The following is a 23291-nucleotide window of genomic DNA, read 5'->3' on the forward strand; positions in this document are numbered from 1 at the left end:
TGTTGTTGCAGCTTGGTGGCTGCTGGCGGGGCCGAGCGCTGTTATTGTTGTCTTAGCGGCCATGGAGGAGCTGAGCGCGGTGGGCGAGCAGGTCTTTGACGCCGAATGCATCCTCAACAAGCGGCTCAGGAAGGTTCGGACAACAACTTCCACGAGTTCCGCACAATTTTTTGTCAATCCCGACCCAGGAAAGGTTCATGTTCTCTTGCTGTTTTCCCGCAGGGGAAGTTGGAGTTTCTGGTCAAGTGGCGAGGATGGTCGTCCAAGTAAGAATGAAACAATGAAAACAACAACAGCTGCTTTCTTCCATTTTTTCCATCTCCATCTTCTCGCATGTTCTTCAACTCTCACTTTTATGCACAGGCCACGATAAACACGACGCGAAACTGCTCTATTTACTCTTTTTGGTGGTTTATTTTCATCAACTAACCTCCTTTGTTGACGACTTGTTGAAATAATGAAGTTGGTCTGAAGTCACATGTTAAGCTAGTTTTGGTTTAAACACACACCTGGCTTTAATTTTTGATTTAAATCTACTTTAAACAATGCTGCTTGATGTTTAGTTTATAAAGAGTCAGTTACTGAACTTTAATGTTTTTTAAACCTATATTGTTATTCTTTAAAGGTTTTTTATGTTTCTGGGTCATTGTTGGTGTCCATTTTAGTTCACTATTGTTGTTGCTTCACCAGTACACACTGTTGCCTGCCTTCTGTTACACCCCCCCCATTCTTTGTGTGTGTGTGTGTGTGTGTGTGTGTGTGTGTGTGTGTGTGTGTGTGTGTGTGTGTGTGTGTGTGTGTGGTCGTGTTCTTGTATGTCCACCCTTCTTGAGACATCAACAATCCAATCCACTTTATTTATATAGCACATTTAAACAACAAAAATATTTCCAAAGTGATGCACAAAATATTAAAAACAAGATTCAAATACTATCCTTAGCTCCACCAATAACTGAATAAAAACAAAATAAATCAATATAAAAACAATATACAAATATGATTAAGAACGATTTTAAAGGGTAAAACCAATTAAAACAATAAATGTCCATCCATCAATTTTCTACCGCTTGTGCCTTTTGGGGTCGCGGGGGGTGCTGGAGCCTATCTCAGCTGCATTCGGGCGTAAGGCGGGGTACACCCTGGACAAGTCGCCACCTCATCGCATGGCCAACACAGATAGACAGACAACATTCACACACTAGGGCCAATTTAGTGTTGCCAATCAACCTATCCCCAGGTGCATGTCTTTGGCGGTGGGGGGAAGCCGGAGTACCCGGAGGGAACCCACGCAGTCACGGGGAGAACATGCAAACTCCAAACAGAAAGATCCCGAGCCCGGGATTGAACTCAGGACTACTCAGGACCTTTGTATTGTGAGGCACATGCACTAACCCCTGTTCCACCGTGCTGCCCCCCAAAAAAACAAATAGAAATACAAATTTAAAAACACAAAAAGGACCACACAACTCACGTAGTGTTAAAAGCCAGAGAATAAAAGTGACAAGGAAAAGTACCTTCCATATGAGGACCAGTGAACAAGTTAGGACATAAATCATGGTCCCCACAAGGAAAACCATTGCATCTAATAGATCACTAGTGTGCCGTGGGAAATTATGCAACGTCACCTAATTGGTCCAAAAATATTTTTTGCGAGTCCATCCATCCATTTTCTACCGCTTGTCCCTTTCGGGGTCGCAAGTCAATAATTATAATCTGCAAATAATGTGCCGCTGATTAGTGTCTGTGCTGTGTAAGACTCTGCAGGGTAACCATGTAATACTTCATGTCAGTAGGTAGCAGCAGGTAGTTAATTGCTTTGTAAAAGTTGGAATATGTCGGGTGAGACGAGGATGGTTTGTAATGGACCACAATGGAAACAAGCCTTTTGGCTTTTTGTGCCATCCATTTGTCTTTTTAAAGCATTACATGGACTCAATTATTTAAGATGTCAAACTTCTCAATCAATCAATCCCAATATGCAGACCACAGCAGGAGGCAGTGTGCAGGTAAAAAGGTATGTAATGCTTCAAACAAAAATGAACAAAAGGGAAAGGAAAAGGCAATGGCTATGCAAAACTAAAGTAAAACTGAACTGGCTACAAAGTAAACAGAAACAGAATGCTTGACGAGAGCAAAAACTTACGGCGTCCACAAAGTACATCCGTACATGACATGACAATCAACAATGTCCCCACAAAGAAGGATAGCAACAACGTGAATAGCATTGCTTGCTAACAAAAAGCAGGTGCGGGGAATAGCGCTCAAAAGGAAGACATGAAACTGCTACAGGAAAACGCCAACAAAAACAGGAAGGGCCACCAAAATAACAGGACAAGACAAGAACTAAAGCACTACACACGACAACCTGGTGGAGTTCTGCTTGTGGTGTGCATCCGGATTTTTTAATGAAAAAAATGTGCCTTGCCTCAAAAAAGGTTGAAAAACACTAATAGAGAATGTCTCATTAGCACCCCTGGTGGTGAAATCTATCAAAATGAGTGTGGTCCCAAAAAGGAGGGATTTTTCAAATTGACTGTGTCTGTTTTAAAAGTGCTGCCCCTCTGGTCAACATATGAAACAACGTGTGTGTAAAAATTTGAAGCGCTCCCCCTCTGGCCATCATATGTAATAACAAGTGTGCGTAAGAAATTGAAATGTGCCCCCTTTGTCCAAAATGAATACAAATAAATAAATATGTAGATGGAGACATACTGTCTTAACTTGAAGTAAATAATGAAGATTAAAAACCAATTACAAACAACATTTACAATAACAAATAATTAACTAAAAGCAGTCTTTTTTTTACAATGTCGACTTTTCTTATAAGATTGGAAACAATTTCTCAAATTATTTCTGTTTCTGGAATATTGCAATATCCATCCATCCATCCATCTTCTTCCGCTTATCCGAGGTGGGGTCGCGGGGGCAGCAGCCTAAGCAGGGAAGCCCAGACTTCCCTCTCCCCAGCCACTTCGTCCAGCTCCTCCCGGGGGATCCCGAGGCGTTCCCAGGCCAGCCGGGAGACATAGTCTTCCCAACGTGTCCTGGGTCTTCCTCGTGGCCTCCTACCGGTCAGACATGCCCTAAACACCTCCTTAGGGAGGCGCTCGGGTGGCATCCTGACCAGATGCCCGAACCACCTCATCTGGCTCCTCTCGATGTGGAGGAGCAGTGGCTTTACTTTAAGCTCCCCCCGGATGACAGAGCTTCTCACCCTATCTCTAAGGGAGAGCCCCGCCACCCGGCGGAGGAAACTCATTTCGGCCGCTTGTACCCGTGATCTTGTCCTTTCGGTCATAACCCAAAGCTCATGACCATAGGTGAGGATGGGAACGTAGATCGACCGGTAAATTGAGAGCTTTGCCTTCCGGCTCAGCTCCTTCTTCACCACAACGGATCGATACAGCGTCCGCATTACTGAAGACGCCGCACCGATCCGCCTGTCGATCTCACGATCCACTCTTCCCTCACTCGTGAACAAGACTCCGAGGTACTTGAACTCCTCCACTTGGGGCAAGATCTCCTCCCCAACCCGGAGATGGCACTCCACCCTTTTCCGGGCGAGAACCATGGACTCGGACTTGGAGGTGCTGATTCTCATCCCAGTCGCTTCACACTCAGCTGCGAACCGATCCAGTGAGAGCTGAAGATCCTGGCCAGATGAAGCCATCAGGACCAAATCATCTGCAAAAAGCAGAGACCTAATCCTGCAGCCATCAAACCGGATCCCCTCAACGCCTTGACTGCGCCTAGAAATTCTGTCCATAAAAGTTATGAACAGAATCGGTGACAAAGGGCAGCCTTGGCGGAGTCCAACCCTCACCGGAAATGTGTCCGACTTACTGCCGGCAATGCGAACCAAGCTCTGACACTGATCATACAGGGAGAGGACCGCCACAATCAGACAGTCCGAAACCCCATACTCTCTGAGCACTCCCCACAGGACTTACCGAGGGACACGGTCGAATGCCTTCTCCAAGTCCACAAAGCACATGTAGACTGGTTGGGCAAACTCCCATGCACCCTCAAGGACCCTGCCGAGAGTATAGAGCTGGTCCACCGTTCCACGACCAGGACGAAAACCACACTGTTCCTCCTGAATCCGAGGTACGACTATCCGGCGTAGCCTCCTCTCCAGTACACCTGAATAGACCTTACCGGGAAGGCTGAGGAGTGTGATCCCACGATAGTTAGAACACACCCTCCGGTTCCCCTTTTTAAAGAGAGGAACCACCACCCCAGGCTGCCAATCCAGAGGTACTGCCCCCGATGTCCACGCGATGCTGCAGAGTCTTGTCAACCAAGACAGCCCTACAGCATCCAGAGCCTTAAGGAACTCCGGGCGGCTCTCATCCACCCCCGGGGCCTTGCCACCGAGGAGCTTTTTAACTACCTCAGCAACCTCAGCCCCAGAAATAGGAGAGCCCACCACAGATTCCCCAGGCACTGCTTCCTCATAGGAAGACGTGTTGGTGGGATTGAGGAGGTCTTCGAAGTATTCCCTCCACCGATCCACAACTTCCGCAGTCGAGGTCAGCAGAACACCATCCGCACCATACACGGTGTTGGTAGTGCACTGCTTCCCCTTCCTGAGGCGGCGGATGGTGGTCCAGAATCGCTTCGAAGCCGTCTGGAAGTCGTTTTCCATGGCTTCCCCGAACTCCTCCCATGTCCGAGTTTTTGCCTCCGCGACCGCTGAAGCCGCACACCGCTTGGCCTGTCGGTACCTGTCCGCTGCCTCAGGAGTCCCATGAGCCAAAAGAACCCGATAGGACTCCTTCTTCAGCTTGACGGCATCCCTCACCGCCGGTGTCCACCAACGGGTTCTAGGATTACCGCCACGACAGGCACCAACTACCTTGCGGCCACAGCTCCAATCAGCCGCCTCGACAATAGAGGTGCGGAACATGGTCCACTCGGACTCAATGTCCAGCACCTCCCTCGTGACATGTTCAAAGTTCTTCCGGAGGTGGGAATTGAAACTCTCTGACAGGAGACTCTGCCAGACGTTCCCAGCAAACCCTCACAATGCGTTTGGGCCTGCCAGGTCTGTCCGGCATCCTCCCCCACCATCGCAGCCAACTCACCACCAGGTGGTGATCGGTAGAAAGCTCCGCCCCTCTCTTCACCCGTGTGTCCAAAACATGAGGCCGCAAATCCGATGACACAACTACAAAGTCGATCATAGAACTGCGGCCTAGGGTGTCCTGGTGCCAAGTGCACATATGGACACCCTTATGCTTGAACATGGTGTTCGTTATGGACAATCCGTGACGGGCACAAAAGTCCAATAACAAAACACCACTTGGGTTCAGATCCGGGCGGCCATTCTTCCCAATCACGCCTCTCCAGGTTTCACTGTCGTTGCCAATATGAGCGTTGAAGTCCCCCAGTAGAACGAGGGAATCACCCGGGGGAGCACTCTCAAGTACTCCCTCGAGTGAATCCAAAAAGGGTGGGTACTCTGAGCTGCTGTTTGGCGCGTAAGCGCAAACAACAGTCAGGACCCGTCCCCCCACCCTAAGGCGGAGGGAAGCTACCCTCTCGTCCACCGGGTTGAACTCCAACATGCAGGCTCTGAGCCGGGGGGCAACAAGAATTGCCACCCCAGCCCGTCGCCTCTCACTGCTGGCAACGCCAGAGTGGAAGAGAGTCCAGCCCCTCTCGAGAGAACTGGTTCCAGAGCCCTTGCTGTGCGTCGAGGTGAGTCCGACTATATCCAACCGGAACTTCTCTACCTCGCGCACTAGCTCAGGCTCCTTCCCCCCCAGCGAGGTGACGTTCCACGTCCCAAGAGCTAGCTTCTGTAGCCGAGGATCGGACCGCCAAGTGCCCTGCCTTCGGCTACCGCCCAGCTCACATTGCACCCGACCTCTATGGCCTCTTCGGGCTGTGCCCGGCCGGGCCCCATGGGGACAGGCCCGGCCACCAGGCGCTCGCCATCGTGCCCCAACTCCGGGCCTGGCTCCGGAGGGGGGCCCCGGTGACCCGCGTCCGGGCGAGGGAAATCTGAGTCTCGGTTCTTGCATTTCCATAGAAGTCTTCGAGCTGCTCTTTGTCTGATCCCTCACCTAGGACCTGTTTGTCTTGGGAGACCCTACCAGGGGGCATGGAAGCCCCCGGACAACATAGCTCCTAGGATCATTGGGACACGCAAACTCCTCTACCACGTTAAGGTGGCAGCTCAGAGAGGAGGAATATTGCAATATTTTCTTGTAAAATAATTACTTTTTTATGAAAAATTATTACTTTCACTGCAATATGGTGACATTTGTCATACAATTCTGACTTTTATCACAATATTGCCTATGTGGTTTTTGTAAAACTGACATTTTTTGAGTAAAATGATGACTGTCATAATTTTGCCAAGTAAACTTCCGATTATTATAATATTGCCAAAATGTTAAAAGTTTTCTTATAAAATTGACTTTTGCCAAGTAAAATTACGACTTTTCATAAAATAGCCAAAATTTTAAGCTTTTCTTGTAAAATTGCGTCTGTTGAGTAAAATTCCAACTTCTATCATAATATTGCACAAATGTTCAGTTTTTCTTGTAAAATGATGACTAATTTTTCAGAATGAGCTTTTTTATGTTTGCATAGTATGTATATATTATTAATGTTGTAAATACACATCTTTATATATCTAGAAAGGGTGGTCCCAAAGAGGTAGGCATTTTTCAGAGGTCTCAAGAAGGTAACAAATACAAGAGTGTGTTTGTGTGTGTGTGTGTGTGTCTGTGTCTGTGTGTGTGTGTGTGTGTGTGTGTGTGTGTAAAGAAGGGTGGGGGGTTGACGGCCCCAGCTTAGAATGTGCTGCCGAACAGACCTGTTACACATGTAGGACGTCCACAGGCTAATATTTACGATACAGATAAACTCGGACGTCAATCACATGACCAGAAAATCAACAAAGGGCGGGTGTCCAAACTTCATGACTGGTTTACTTCCGGGACCACCTCCTTAGAGTTTTGTAATCAATCAGAAGCAGTGTTGGCGCTAGGAATTTTCAAAATGGGGTCCCAAGGACCCCATCAAGTCATAAAAATGGGTCCCACAGTACATTTTTGGGGTCCCACTTTTTTGTAACCGTTTTGAAAACAAATGATAAATGTATGCATTATCCTGTTCTATCTCACATTCTATATTGTGTTTTGGAAAAAGGTTGTCATAAACGTTAATTCATAAAAAAAATAATACAAAAGAAAACCAATTTTTATGCATGCATAAATGTTTTCTGTTATAAACATTCATTCACTTTCTTCTTTCCTTTGTGGATCTAAACTTTACCGCTGCCGCTAGTTTTTTCTATATTTGTATTTATTAGTGGTAGGTGTATTTATTTTAGAATAAAAGTGTAAAACGTTGTTTGCCTCGGTCATGAAATGATGATAATGGTGTGCCAGGGCATACATACATTATTTATTTAACGCTTAAATCTCTAGAGCAGTGGTTCTTAACCTGGGTTCGATCGAACCCTCAGGGGTTCGGCGGAGCCTGCGCCGCGGAGGTCAAGACACACTCAACTCATCGTGTAAATAAAAACTTCTCCCTATTGGCGTATTATGGATACCACCAAACAATGTTCCCTCTAATTTTCCATCTGATTTGCAGATGTGTAATTTGTTGTGAGTTCATGTGTTGGTTTTGTTCTTTGAACAAGGTGATGTTCATGCATGGTTCATTTTATGCCCCAATAAAAAAAAAACTTTTTCTTGAATTTGAAATTATTATTTTTTTTAATTTTTCACTAAAGAAGGGTTCGTTGAATGAGCATATGAAATTGGTGGGGTTCGGTACCTCCAATAAGGTTAAGAACCACTGCTCTAGAGTCTACATCAACTTCAGATCTATCCATCAATTCTAAGTTGTTTTTTTATGTTGTTTGTTTTCTGCCCTTTTTGTCAAAGAAAACTGTTTTTTTTTTATGGCAAACACACAAAATATGAAAAATGTTCCACAAAAAATATTTTTTAAAGTGGAATATTTGATGTGAAGTAATCGGAGCCTTGGATAGGTTAATAATTCATAAAAACATTGATTTATATTCAATATTATGTTTTGAGCAATGACAGTTTTAAAGAAAAAAACAAACAGCTTTTGTTTCATTAGTCAACATTGCAACTTTTTCTAAATTACATTTCACTTGTAATCTTTTTTATTACACTTTTATGTTTTTGTTTATTTTAACAGTAATTTTAGAATGTGCCGTAGGCATTTAAAACATTAGCTGTGTGCCGCAAATGGCCTCTGGGCCACACTTGGACACCCCTGCTATAGATAATAAAAAATTACATCTGATATGTCTATCGATAAAAAGCAGAGCCTAGCGACGCATGCGCGTTTATCAAAACGCACAGTCAGCATCTCTGCTTCAGTAAACAATGACGGTGATGACGTCACTGTCAGCGATGGGAGCAACACTTGCTAATTTGTCAGCCAATTCTCCAAGAGACTCTTATTGAACACTCCTGTACATTAACACTTCAAAAGGCACATATTTTCCCCTTTTGTTGACCTGCAAAGTATGTTTTTGGGGTGGAGGAGTTTGGTCGGGTGCAGGTTAGCTTGAAGCTAACAGCTAGCCTGTCTCCATCCTCGAACGATGTCGAAACAGCGGGAGATAAAAGTGAAGTTTCCATGGACTCACAAAGACAAACAAGTCATTTACTGGAGACATGGCACAGGATGAAGTTTAAAAGGTTGACTTTACACTCAACTTAGGGTTTACCATGAAGTCTTTCTTTTGACAGCCCCTCGCGATAAAGTTGTCCCAGTGCAAACTGAGGCAGTATTTTATATTGATAAACCTGCCCGAATGCAGCTGAGATAGGCTCCAGCACCCCCCGTGGCCCCGAAAGGGACAAGCGGTAGAAAATGGATGGATTGATGGAAACCTTTCGGCAAATCAAAATTTAAGAAATTGTACCGGAAAGTAAATTACTTTGAAGACGACCAATAAAAACGCGGAGAAGGCAGGGTCGGTAAAAATGTAAAAAATCTGTGTTCCAAGGACGCGTGGACTTACGAAAATTTCTGATTTCAATGCGTAAAAAGACACAAAATGTGCGTTAACGCCAACAGTGAGCAGCTAATGTGCGCCAAAAATTGCAAAGTGTGGAGAGTGTTTTGTATATTGCCCATCATGCATTGTAGTGGATTTATATGGGAGTATTTTTTTAAATTTGATTAGTATATTTGGACATGGACAATGCACGTTAATCAACATTGCTGTAAATGCGCCAGTTTTAACTAAAAGGATAGTTTCCAACCGTAATCCCTGGGAAATATGTACAGTAGATTGCCAGCAGCAAACAACATACAATAACAACAGCAATCATTGTCACGTTCAAACACTGAGGACATCTATTAAACAAGACAAAAGGCAAGGAATCAAACAGAGACAGAATTCAATTTGGACTCAATATTGAGGAGAGACATGGCCACTGCACTCTCTGTACAGTCCTGCACCACGCTCTGACGAAGAAGGTTTTCGTCTCCTCATTTATTCAGATGTTCAATGTTCACGCACCAACACATGTCACAGCAGGAATGGGAAGTATGTAAAACAGTCATTGTTTTCGGTCTCATTGAAGTCCAAGAAGAGGATGTCTCGGGCTGGGCTCTTCCTGGATCCAGCTGGGGCAGGTGTTGGAGGACAATGGATAACCCCTCCCGTCTCCTGACCACAGCAACTTCAAGAGGGCAGCGGGTCGTAAATAGCGTTGACCTCGGTTACCAAATAGTTGGAAGAGAGTTTGTGAAATACTTCAGAGAGAGTTCGTTTAACACTTCAAAGAGAGTTCCTCTGGAAGTTGAGCAGATCCTGCCATCTGTCCGTGTTGAAATCACAGTGGCGTTTCACGAGCATTCTTCCTCTTGTTAGGCCTCGAAAGACAGCATTCATAATACAACGTTTCTTTTGTGATAACTTACAAACAATTATTCCAACAATCATTAACAGCCTACCGGTACTTAAAATAGTAAAACAAATTGTATATGGTGCTTAGACTTTTTTTTTTTTTTTTTTTTTTTTACAAAGTTCAGTGAGCAGGTTGTGTGTTACGTGCGACCATGTGTGTTGACTTTCTGTGTTGGCTAAAGTTTATTTGAACCATGAGCGGCAAATTTTGTCTGGACTTGGTCATATACAGTGGAACCTCTATGGCAGGGGTCCCCAAACTACAGACAACTACACACAAAATGAATGAATAAACGACACATTTGAATGCAGAGACATGGTCCGCAAAGAGAGGCATGTTTGGCGCGATATAAATGTTCGCAAATTGATAAAGAAACGCGTTCGTGAATGGAGGTTCCACTCTACATTGATGCTCAAACTACTTTGAAGTCAAACTCATAGTTGTTGACCTAAACTACTAATGTCCACAAGATGGCTGCATTTTCACAGCGATTAGACTGTAAGGTATTTAAAATTTAACTAGAGACACACGGCGGGCCAAACTTCCTATTTAATTGGTGACGTCGCTCTTGTCGCAACTGTAGTTTAGACACCCCTGGCCTAAAAGACAACATTGCTCAAAGAACATGTTATCTTCATCATACACACTGATAGACGTGATGCCATTGAAATCTTTACAGATGAGTGTCGTTACAATCTTGTCCTGTCCAACATGCTGATAGCATGTCAAACTTAGTACTTATGTACTTTAAAGTTAGTACCTATGTACTTCAAAGTTAGTACTTATGCACTTTAAAGTTAGTACCTATGTACTTTAAAGTTAGTACCTATGCACTTTAAAGTTAGTACCTATGTACTTTAAAGTTAGTACCTATGTACTTTAAAGTTAGTACTTATGTACTTCAAAGTTATGCTTATTTATCATGTGATGTCAGGTTGCTTTTTTTTTGTATTCACGTCCTTGTTGCCCCATCCAGACACAACAGCTGGGAGCCGCAGGAAAACATCCTGGATCCCAGACTACTGGCGGCCTTCAACAAGAAGTGAGTTGCTTTGCATGTTTGTGTCTGTGGAATGTAGGGTTGTCCCAATAGCAGTACCAAAATCTATTTTGATAGTTTTTTTTTTTTAAATAAAGGGGACCACAAAACAAATGTCATTATTGACTTAATTTTAGGAGAATATCTTATGATACATTAAACATATGTGTCTTATTGCAATCAACGAAGAATTGTGTCATTAAATAAAATAGTGAACATACTAGACAACTTGTCTTTTAGTATTAAGTAAGCAAACAAAGGCTCCTAATTTGGCTGCTGACATATGCAGTAACATATTTTGTCATTTACTGTTGTATTATTTTGTGAAAATGATGATCTAATGTACTCACTCATTTACTGGTGATATCTTCTTACTTCCTGTTAACATGTTCTATCTACACTTCTGTTCAAATGTAATAATCACTTATTCTTAGAGGTGGGGGGAAATAATAGATTTTTAGATGCGTCACATTTCGGACATGGAAGATTATCGAATCAATTAGTAAACAGCGATAATCTGTTTATTTCTTTTGGATAAAGTAATGCCGACATTACTAAAATTTTGGTACTGTCAGGACTTATGGTCCAGTTTTGCGCACATTTTCATTAATTTCATAAATGTGGGAATTAATTTAACTGTTTCTTAATCTAAATTTTTTTTTTTAAGATGCAAGCAATACACGCTTACTTAGTGGAACGAAAAAAAAATGTATTACTGCATCAATATACATCAACTAAAGATGCATCAATAATAGATTTTTAATCGAATTGTAGCTCCTGAATCGTAATAAAATTGTGAGGTGCACAAAGATTCCCACCTCCACTTGTTCTTCTGTTGTTTGATACTTTACTTAAGTTTTGGCTTACACTACAAATTTGGGTCCAATACCAAGTAGTTTCAGGGTCATAATTAAACTTATGTGTCAAGGGATGTATTTCCTGACCTTTTAAACCATTAAAACATGACAAAACAGTTTGTGATAATACAAAATATTGATGTCATTATTGTAGTATTAACTATACACAGCTCTTTTGTACATGGTATTGTTTTTATAGATCCACCCATTTGTTTACATTCAGGAGTGCTAGCTTGTTGTTAGCGGTTAGCTATTGTATCCTCCTACGGTGTGTAGTGAAGCATGTTTAGCTATTCCTCGGGATAATATTTGTAAGAAACCTACTTTATTTGCTGCCTTAGAGGCGAGGATTAGTGATTCAGAAGTAGCTAAAACACTGGAGGGACATTAGCTGCGAGCTAGCTATGTTTTAAAGCACCACATTCATCTTTATCGTTAGTTTTTAACCCAAAATATGTCCATTCTCCCCCTTCTGTCTCCACACTGTGTGTGTGTGTGTGTGTGTGTGTGTGTGTGTGTGTGTGTGTGTGTGTGTGTGTGTGTGTGTGTGTGTGTGTGTGTGTGTGTGTGTGTGTGTGCTCGCTCACATATTACAAGCAATGTCACCACATCACACCAACATGTCCATGGAAGAAGAAAAAAACGGTATTTATCAAAGGCAGTACTGTACCTTTTTTAATTCATTAGTATTGCGGTACTTTATTAGCAGAGGTGGGTAGTAACGCGCTACATTTACTCCGTTACATCTACTTGAGTAACTTTTGGGATAAATTGTACTTCTAAGAGTAGTTTTAATGCAACATACTTTTACTTTTACTTGAGTATATTTATACAGAAGAAACGCTACTTTTACTCCGCTACTTTTAACTACATTCAGCTCGCTACTCGCTACTAATTTTTATCGATCTGTTAATGCACGCTTTGTTTGTTTTGGTCTGTCAGACAGACCTCCATGGTGCCTGCGTTTCAACAAATACAGTCACTGGTGACGTTCACTCCGTTCCACCAATCAGATGCAGTCACTGGTGACGTTGGACCAATCAAACAGAGCCAGTGGTCACATGACCTGACTTAAACAAGTTGAAAAACGTATTCGGGTGTTACCATTTAGTGGTCAATTGTACGGAATATGTACTTCACTGTGCAATCTACTAATAAAAGAAGGAAAAAATACCCTTTTTTTATTTCAACCGTACATCCCGTCAAAAGCCTAAAGACTGACTGCACAGTTCCTGTCTTCACAATAAATGTGCCGCTCCATGGCGCCTGCGCTTTCAAAATAAGAGTCTCCGAAAGCCAGCGCAAACTAGCTAGCAAGCTACGGAGTTTGCCGCCAATGTATTTCTTGTAAAGTGTATAAAAACGAATTTGGAAGCTGGACAAATAAGATGCCAAAAAGCAACCACTTTCATGTGGTATTAGACAGAAAGGAGGAACTTTTTTTCTCCTCCATTTGAAAACGAGGACGTAATCAGCACTACTGTCTGATTACAATCAATGCAAGTCATCAGAATCAGGTAATACACCAACTTATATTCTTGTCTTCATGAAAGAAAGGACTCTATATGTGTTAAACATGCATGTATATTCATTAAAACACCTTTAACATGTAAACAAAAACGGCAAAATAAATAAATATAAACAATATACTGTATATATCAATGTATGTATATATATACAGTATATATGTATATATATATATATATGTGTGTGTGTGTGTGTGTGTGTGTGTATATATATATATATACATACATACATATGTATATATACCGTATTTTCCGCACCATAAGGCGCCCTGGGTTAAAAGCCGCGCCTTCAATGAACGGCATATTTCAAAACTTTGTCCACCTATAAGCCGCCCGGTGTTGTAAGCCGCATCTAACTGCGCTAAAGGAATGTCAAAAAAACAGTCAGATAGGTCAGTCAAACTTTAACAATATATTAAAAACCAGCGTTCTAACAACTCTGTTCACTCCCAAAATGTACGCAAATGTGCAATCACAAACATACGTATATCAACATGGACAGAGCTGCGTGAAAAAAGCCACCCGGCCTCTTCGCGTAAACTTAAACTTACCTTAACCACTCGCTCATCTTTTCTTCATCCATCCCTTCGAGTTAGCTTTTATGATGACGCCGGCTGGAAAGGTCTCTTTTGGCAAGGTCTTCCTTTTGAATATCTCCATTGGCGGAAGTTTCTGGCCATTAGCATGGCAAGCTAGAACCACAGTGAAGGATGACTTCTCATTCCCTGTGGTGCGAATATTCACCGTACGTGCTCCCGTTGTATCCACAGTGCGTTCACAGGAATATCAGTTGCTGTGAAATAGTAATCCGTGTGTGGATGGAGAGATTGCGTCTTTTCATGAACCGGATCCCTGACGCTTAGTAGGAGCCATTTTGTGGTCTTTACAGATGTAAACACACAAAGGAAATGAAACGTACGGTGATATCCGCGCGCTTTTTCTTCTTCTACGCGGGCGGGTGGTTGCTTACAGTAGAAGAAGAAGCGCTTCCTGTTCTATGGGGGCGGGTGCTTACCTTGGCGGTTGCTTGCGTAGAAGAAGAAGCGCTTCCTGTTCTACCGGGGAAAAAGATGGCGTCTGTTTACCGAAGTTGCGAGATCGAAACTTTATGAAAATGAATCTTAATATTTATCCATATATAAAGCGCACCGGGTTAAAAGCCGAACTGTCAGCTTTTGAGTAAATTTGTGGTTTTTAGGTGCGGCTAATAGTGCGGAAAATACGGTGTGTATATATATATATATATATATATATATATATGTGTGTGTGTGTGTATATATATATATGATATGTGTGTGTATGTTACTCAGTACTTGAGTAGTTTTTTCACAACATACTTTTTACTTTTACTCAAGTAAATATTTGGGTGACTACTCCTTACTTTTACTTGAGTAATAAATCTCTAAAGTAACAGTACTCTTACTTGAGTACAATTTCTGGCTACTCTACCCACCTCTGTTTATTAGTACTGGTACACCATGCAACCCTAGTAAAAATGTTTTTCTTTCTGTTTGAATGAGACATATTACCATTTTTGTGTCCCAGAGAACAAGAGAAGGAGCTTCTGATACGTAAGCGAGGGAAAAGGCCGAGAGGACGACCGCGGAAAGTTCCGGTAGGTGGAAAGTAAACAACCTTTCTTTAGTTAGTTTGGATACTACTTGAAGTGTTTCGTTTAGGTTCTTTTGGGTGTGGAGAGGCACAAGCACACACAGCGTAGCGTAACGTGAGCGCTCCTCCAGTTACATTTTAGGTGTGCACGTGTGGTAATGCGGTTCAGGGGGCTGATAATCAATACATGCACACAGACCCAGTAAAACAGACTGTCACGTTTGACAAACTTTCATTAAAAAAAAGCAATAGAAATAATCCACCGTCAAAATAGTGACGTGTCATTTATTTCATGAATGCGATAGTCCTGTGCAGGCAATACAGAAAACAGATGATAAATTATGAGCATGTAGATACAGAAGTGACATGCTGTTATGTAAGTAAGACTTAATTTAAAGGAGAATTTTGCCTATCATTCACAATCCTTATGTAAGTAAGACAAGAGCACATGTTTTTCTTTTTTTATGCATTCTCAGTAGCAAAAACATGTGGTTAAGAGGTGGCTAACAATTTGATCTATAAAGCCCTCTAAAAACAAAAAAAACCCGCCAACAATACTCCATTTACATCTCGTGACCTGAATATTAACCAAGTATTAGAATATTGTTAATAAAAGCGACACCTTGGTCACAGAGAGCTAACTAGCTTATGCTGCTATATTGACATACCAAGCTGCTGCATCGCCTCTGAGTTGGTAAAAGTTCATTCTAGATTATAAATCATGCCTCTCACCTGGATAGTAGAAGGTTGTGGACATAAACCGAGAAGTTGGTCAACATTAATATTTAATTTAGACCCGAAGACATCGCGAAGAAGGCTAGATAATATACTTGTTGTTTACCTGAGGATTATGATGTTCATCCAAATGGGGAACACAAGTCTAGTGCTGAAAGATGTAAACATCCCATCCGTCGGAGAGTCAGAGCAGGATAAATAAATAAAATAAATGTGGCAATGCTGAAAATGAGCAAAATATGTAAATATTCAATGTATTATTATTTTGTCTGTTACTATATAACATATATACTTACATCATGTATATGAAACAATGGTGGAAGCGTTCTGATGGTTTTTAGGGTGCTTCATAGGCAGAATAGGTTGACATTGTTAGCTGACTTTTGCTAGTGTTTATATATGATTTACAATATATAAAAAATAAAAAAAATGCTGGTCTAAACAGTGAAGTGATGACACAGTAATCCTGCCTTCCAACCCCTGAAGCTAATAAAGTTAGTGCGAAGGAGAAGACGTGCATGACCAAATCAGAGAAATAAGCCATTAAAAATATTTCCCACCAGTTAGCTGACCTGCAGAGTCAGCCCGACCGCATCACCTGAAGCTGCAGCCAGCCTCCGCAGCATGCAGTCACAAACATCCACACCGCGGACATTTATCCATGAAAATATGGAGAAGCTACAGATGCCATTTGACGTGTTTCAGTTTGTTCGGCCTTTTGACTACAAACTGGGCGATCAAACAACAGTACTTGTTGTCAACTCTGACGTCTCAGGTCTGTCACTTAAAGGCGTTCATGTGCAACATGGACAACAACAACACTTCCTACTGTTACACAATACAAAAACAGCACACCTACAAAAGTCTACTCCCCAAGATTACATTTCATACAACTACTGTAGTTGTTTGAAAAGCAATATATATAGTATAAACAGTATGTCCAGCACCCCCCGCGACCCCGAAAGGGACAAGCGGTAGAAAATGGATGGGTGTAGTATGTCTTAGCTAAAAGTTAGTATTTCTTTAATTAAATCATTACATTTAAATTATTTTAATAGCCAATGATTGTGTTTTGAATTACGAGTTTGATCGTACAACCACTTGAGATCGTAAGTTGAGGTACTACTGTCTGGACCTGTTCTTTATGAAACTACAGTATGAGCTTAATTGGCCCATAGCTCAAAACACTCGTATGTCAAATCAATGTCAACCATTGAAATTAAGTTATTAATTTCCCATGAAAAGAGCACAATTATAACCTGTAACTGTAAAAACAGTACTACAAACAACTACAGTAGTTTGATGAAGTAATGTAGTAATAATGTACAGAATTTTGCTTGGACAGTGGACTTGTGCGGGCTTTTCCTTCCAGCTGCTTTTCCGCCTTGTAACAACAGGAACTGTTATCGTTGTTTATGTACGAACGTCTTTGAGTGACGGACAGGAGCTCAGAGTTAACAGCAGGCGATATGTATGTTTGTGTACTTAAAGAAATGCTTGATCGTCCGGTTTGTAAAGTCAGGAAACAGAACAAGCTAAAGCACATCAAACGCACTATCAGCAGCTTTTCCATATTTTCATGGATACATGTTATGGCACAGATGCTGGATCTCGCTTCGCTTTGGTGCAGACGTCTCACCTGGTCAGCGACACATGTTTTTAATGGTTTGTTTTTCTGATCCGGTGAGTGTCGTCCACTTCTTCTCTGTGCTCCCCTTAGCACTTACTTTCTCAGTTACCGTGATTGTAGGGAAGGATTGTGTCGATCTCTGGCGGTGGACAATCTCTACTTCAACCAGCGACAGGGAAGTCTGTAACTTCTTATTTATGCCTGCAACTTAAAGCGGTGGGACAGTTTGTATCTCAATATACTTGTAAGTTGAGGTACACTGTATACATAAATAAAACTTGGACATTCATTTGAACTGACTTTCTTCCTTAATATAATAGCAGGAGAAACACTGATTTGAATCTTTGTCTTTCCCTAAGGAGAATGTTTCTGAAGCGGTCAAGTCCAACAGCTCCTCATCAGGCTCATCGTCCTCATCCTCAGATTCCTCTTCTTCTGGATCTTCCTCTACGTCCTCTTCCTCTGAGGACGACGATGATGACGGAGATGAGGACAGCCACAGCAAGCAGGCGAACGCAGTTCTGAACACACGAGACCTCCACCCCGTCCCTCAGAAGAAAGCGCAGATTGTTGTCGCCAAACAGGAGCCCCCCAAGAAACGAGGTCGTAAAACGGTCCCCGCAGAAGTGAAGGAATACCGTCAAGGAAAAGTCGCTCAGAAGGCGTCCAGAGTTGATCTTCCAGGATCTATCAAGAAGCCTGTTCACCTGGCCAGCTTCACCTTCATGGGCTTCAACAGGGGATCGTCCAGGGAGGATGTGGTTGGTCAAAATCGAGGCTCTCCAGGCCAGGGGGAGGCTTCTAGAAACCCGATGAGCCCTGTGGCATCCAGCAGATCCGTCCCACATTCCCTAATCTCTCTGAATAAATCCAGCCCCAGTGAGGGGAAACTGTCCGTCTCCAGTCTGGACTTGTTCAAATCAAGAGGAGTAGCAGCTTTGAACTTAAACACATCCAGACAGCATGTTCTAAGATCTCCTCAGCACACGCTGAACTCCACCAGCAGGCAAAAGGCTCATGTGTTGCAGAGAATATCCAATGCTAAAGCTATGGCCGCCCAGCAGTCAAATAACACATTAAACAATCAAAGTATTCATCCTGTAAACCTCCACAACAAAGTCATGAAGACCAATCAATCACCTGGAAATGGTTCTGGCCCTGGTTCAGGTCTGAGAAATGCAGCAAGTCCGGCACACAAGGTTTCTCTCAACCAAAACCAAGAATATAAGACCCCTCAGAGTCCAGCTACCCCGGGAGGACCCCGGAAGAACCAGTCAGCTGTTGAAAAGGTCAAAGAAGCTGAGGTTCAAACCACTCGAGGCAAACTGGAGAAAGGCGGAGTCCAAAGGTCTGAGACCTCCAAAGACAGCAAGAAAGCCAAGACAAGCGAGATGAGCACAGGAGAGGACGAGAGCAGCTCAGACTCTGATCAGGACTCTTCAGACGCTGGTCAAGATGACTTAGCGGCAGTCCAGAACCAAGACTGGAAGCCCACCCGCAGTCTGATAGAACATGTTTTTGTCACGGACGTCACCGCTAATCTGGTCACCGTCACAGTGAAGGAGTCTCCAACTAGTGTGGGCTTCTTCAGCATCCGAAACTACTGACAGAACTTGACCATCACGTCGGGAACGTTGATTTTTGTAGTAATTTATTGACTTACGTTATACAAACACAGTTGGATAAAAAGGGTTGACACCATGCCGGAACACTTCAAGACCAAGAAACTGATTTTGGTCTCCTGAAGAGCTGAAACTTGATCTCCTTGAATAGAAATTGTTGAAAGAACGAGAAGGTTTTTCCTTGGATTTTTTTTGCAACTTCCTAGGTTTCATATGAAATGGATTCTGGAAAACATCTCAGCAGCTTAAAAGTTGACACAGGAGACCGCATGATTGGGTTTTTCTATTTAGTTGATCAATCAATGGTTCATGTAAATCACCTTGCAACTAAGACGTTTATAGTGTATTTTTGTATTAGCTACCTCTGTTTTCTACAAGTCCTGCTCCAAGGTGTAGGACCCTTGTCTTACTGCTGACACCCCAAAACACCATTTGTCCTAACAGGCTGAACAAAGCATGCTGAGACAGATACAGAGTCTCTCTGTCTTGATAAGACTCCTCCACTATCAGACTCCCACATACAAGTGTTCCTATGTTCCCACAGCAGGACGAACACCTGACCAGGTTCTGTTGGCCAGGTCCCGTGGGAGCAACTGGGTGTGGACTGTGAGACAATTAAAGCGCCAGATGTCTCTGAGCCACTTTTGTTGTTTTGTCAGCTGCTGACGTCTCTTTGAGATCTTCTCCCGCACCACTTCCAACTGACCACGTAACACAAAAGACGTCGCAACAATGTGCGCCACTTTCCGCTCTCCTGAGAGCTTCCAGCAACAAAGCTCTTCCTCTGAACTCTGCAGACTAATCCGGCGCCTTAGCACTGTGCCTTTCTCTCAGACCAACACATATACAGACAAGTCCAGGTTGTCCAGGATTATGGAAGCCCTTGGGAGGAGCTCGGAGACGCTTGTTGGATTTATGAAGGACTGTACTAACACTGCAAGACTTACTCAAACTGGAAGTAAAAGTTGTTTTTTGTTGGGCTTTCAAAACGTCATTTAATGTTTTGTGTAGGGGTGTCCCGATCTAATATCGATACCGGATAGGATATAGATATTTCAAATAGATGTTGAGTTAAATAGCTGCAAAAAATGTATGGGATGATAGAGGTTTGTGTGTAAAATGTGTGATATCATTTGCGATACAAGCAGTTCTACAGAATGTTTACTTGTGTGTGATATCATGTGCGATACAAGCAGGTCTACAGCATGTTTACTTGTGCAAAGCTGGACGGCCAGTTAACATCTAAATGTTACACAATTTATTCTATCTTACTAAAGTAATTGACAAAAAGGTAAACATGCTAGGCTATAGGCTAGTAGGAGCTTGCAACTACACAACAGCTAAGCACACAAGCGAGACATGCATAATAATCATTGAACAATATTGCAGTGTAAAACAGCGCATTTGTCAACATAAACAAGTTACAAATAATTATAGTTGCATGTTAATTACACATACAAAGTCTCCAAGGCAGTAGAGTATTAGAAAGTATCCAGTAACAAACGTGTCAGCATCATTCAACATATGGTGCATTCCCCCGACCTCGGCGGTTGAAGGTCGGAACTGGGAATGATGTCACAGCAGAGTTGTGAGCGTTCCAGTTACAAGGTTGTGAATCAAGATGGCCACATTCATTAAATATAAACAACTTATTGGCAAATATGCACTCTTATTACAAAGTTCAAACATGGTGGATGAAGAGCAAACAATGCTAGCTATAGTAAATACCACATGAAATAAATGTAGTTTGCACTACAGTAACATTACAACATGTAAAGATCCAACTAAGTATGGGCGGTATACCGGTATTATAGTTTATTCCAGTATATTTTTAGAAAGAGATATATATTTGAGAAAATACCACCATACCGGTATCTTTACATGTGCCTTCTGTGGTCGATGCAGTGCGCCGCCACTCCTCTTTATTAACCATAATTAACACAAGCCGGTGTAAAGATTCGACAGAACAGAACCGCCATCAGAGCTGACAAACCTCCGCTGCTAACTGCTAAAGCTAACAAAAACAGTTCAGCCGAAACCCTGCTGAAGTCACGCGTCGCTTGGCAACAGACCCCACCTTTTAAAGGCACACACACACATCAACTGTCAACTGCGTATGACATCTATTTAAAGGTGTTTTTTACGCAACGCATTAATTACTTTTCCCAGTAATTAATTACATTTATCAAAGAGTAATTCTAATAGTAAATAAATTAATTTGTTGGTTAAACAACAAGTAACTAATTTTTTTAAAGTAATTTTTAGAACACTGGTAATGTGGTGTTGAGTTTAAACTCAACACTTTGCAAGTTTTGTTTAAAACACCGAAATATATCGTATATCGGGATACTGCCTAAAAATACCGGGATATCAGTTGTGGTCCTTATCGCCCCGTATATGACTGACTTAGTGCGACAAAAACTAATCACAATGGCTAAAAACTGATGTTACAGAGGGGATATTATTGTTCACATCCAGAGCAGCCATCTTTTAAGCTAGTACAAATGGAATGCAGCATTACCGCATCATGGGCTCATTTCATTAAATTAACGTGGCCACTAGGTTTCGCCAAATTAATGACCACTCCACTTCAACTTAAAGACAGCATTCATTCATTTGTTTTCATTTGTTTATTTATTTCAGGCAATGACATAAAAAAAAAAGTACAAAGTTGACAACACATAAAACCGTATTTTTCGGACTATAAGTCGCAGTTTTTTTTCATAGTTTGGCCGGGCTCCAGTGCGATTTATATATGTTTTTTTCCTTCTTTATTATGCATTTTCGGCAGGTGCGACTTATACTATGCTGCGACTTATACTCCGAAAAATACGGTAATGTAAATTAAACTTAAAGACAGCATAAGTCCATTCCAGACATTTTTCATACCTACCATTGTTCTGAGTAATTCCACTTAATCAAGCATTTTTAACTTTCCACACGACAAAATAATAAACGTATTTACTGGTGCTGACATATCAGATCAATATCGGTGTTCTCATATATCGGTAGTGAAGAAGATGTATCGGGACACTCCTAGTTCTGTGGACTAATCAATGTCATCAAGTGTGGGACCAACATTCTTATTTTGCTGAAAAGATGCTAGAATAAACGTGTTATTTTGGTTTTGTACAATGAAACATCTCTACAGAGTTATTATTATAAAATGACTATTTACTTTGCTTTGTCAGACGCAGTAAAGGCTCCACTATCAACTGAGGAACATGTGCCGCAGTGCTCACATGGTCTTTGGTACAATAATCACAAAAGGTGAAGAACATGAGACGCAGAACAAGAATGCGATCGCTCCACACAGGTGCTGATGATAAGTGACACAAGCCATCATAAGAAATGACTACAAAGACTTGAAATAATAAATCCAACCCACAGCGAGTGAGTACGACCTTGATCATGTGTACACCTTTCATAAATATCACTTATATTTGACATATATTATTTCACATCCTTGTTAAACCTGTTGGCGTGGACAGAGCTAGAAACAGCATTAACCAGCTGCAGCCATTTAATGATAATTCGGCGCACCGGTTTTTGGCTCCGCCCACACCCTGAGTTAGACCAATAGTCAGCAAGAACATACAAGCACAAAGAATATTGCCCTCCAGTGGAGGAGTGCTCTCACCACCAAATGGTGCTGTTGTACTCCCAAGTTGTGTATCAAGGTGATCTACGCATCACGTGATTCACCCCTGAGGTCATCCATTAGGGTTGATTATTGATTCTATTGAGCAATTTTCTCCACGTCAACAATGTGCTGAAACATTTTATGTTAGTAGAAAAGTTAAAGTACCACTGATAGTCACACACACACTCTGTGTGGTGAAGTTAACCTCTGTATTTCACCCATGCCCTTGTTCACCTCCTGGGAGGTGAGGGGAGCAGTGAGCAGCAGCGGTGGCCACGCCCGGGAATCATTTTGGTGATTCCAACCCGTGATGCTGAGTGCCAAGCAGGGAGGTAATGGGTCCCGTTTTTATCGTCTTTGGTATGACTCTGTTTGAACTCAAGACCTCAGGGCGGACACTTTAACCACAAGGCCACTTGAAGACAATATTAGCCAGCTAAATGTGATTCTACGTGTTCTATCATTCATAGCCATGTAATTCTCCAAAAATACATTTGAGTAAACTGACACACACACACATTCTTGTATTTGTTACCTTCTTGAGACCTCCGAATAATGCTTGCCTCTTAAGGACCACCCTTTCTAGATATATAAAGATTTGTATTTACAACATTAATAATATATACATACTATGCAAATATAAAAAAAGGTACGCTTTTAGTTAATTATTTTTTTAATATTTTGTTTGTAATTGTTTTTTAATCT

General features: G+C 42.0%; 1 protein-coding gene across 3 annotated transcripts; it reads left to right on the forward strand.

The window, feature by feature from the left end:
• cbx2 (chromobox homolog 2 (Drosophila Pc class)) lies at positions 1-22917 on the forward strand. Of its 3 annotated transcripts, none has more exons than XR_012051143.1 (6): positions 1-133; positions 223-266; positions 10900-10965; positions 14891-14960; positions 17681-22336; positions 22831-22917. XR_012051143.1 is itself a non-coding variant. In XM_061981458.1 (5 exons), exons 1-5 carry the CDS (start codon positions 62-64, stop codon positions 18926-18928), a joined length of 1500 nt encoding a protein of 499 aa, XP_061837442.1. In that variant the 5' UTR covers positions 1-61; the 3' UTR covers positions 18929-22562. The 3 variants fall into 3 exon arrangements, 1 of the variants encoding a protein (XP_061837442.1); XR_009817487.1 differs by lacking the exon at positions 22831-22917 and having other exon boundaries at positions 17681-19901; positions 22135-22561; XM_061981458.1 differs by lacking the exon at positions 22831-22917 and having other exon boundaries at positions 17681-22562.
• The last annotated feature ends 374 nt before the right edge of the window (positions 22918-23291 follow it).

Source organism: Nerophis lumbriciformis, linkage group LG24, assembly GCF_033978685.3.
Source record: "Nerophis lumbriciformis linkage group LG24, RoL_Nlum_v2.1, whole genome shotgun sequence".
NCBI classification, from domain to species: Eukaryota; Metazoa; Chordata; class Actinopteri; order Syngnathiformes; family Syngnathidae; genus Nerophis; species Nerophis lumbriciformis.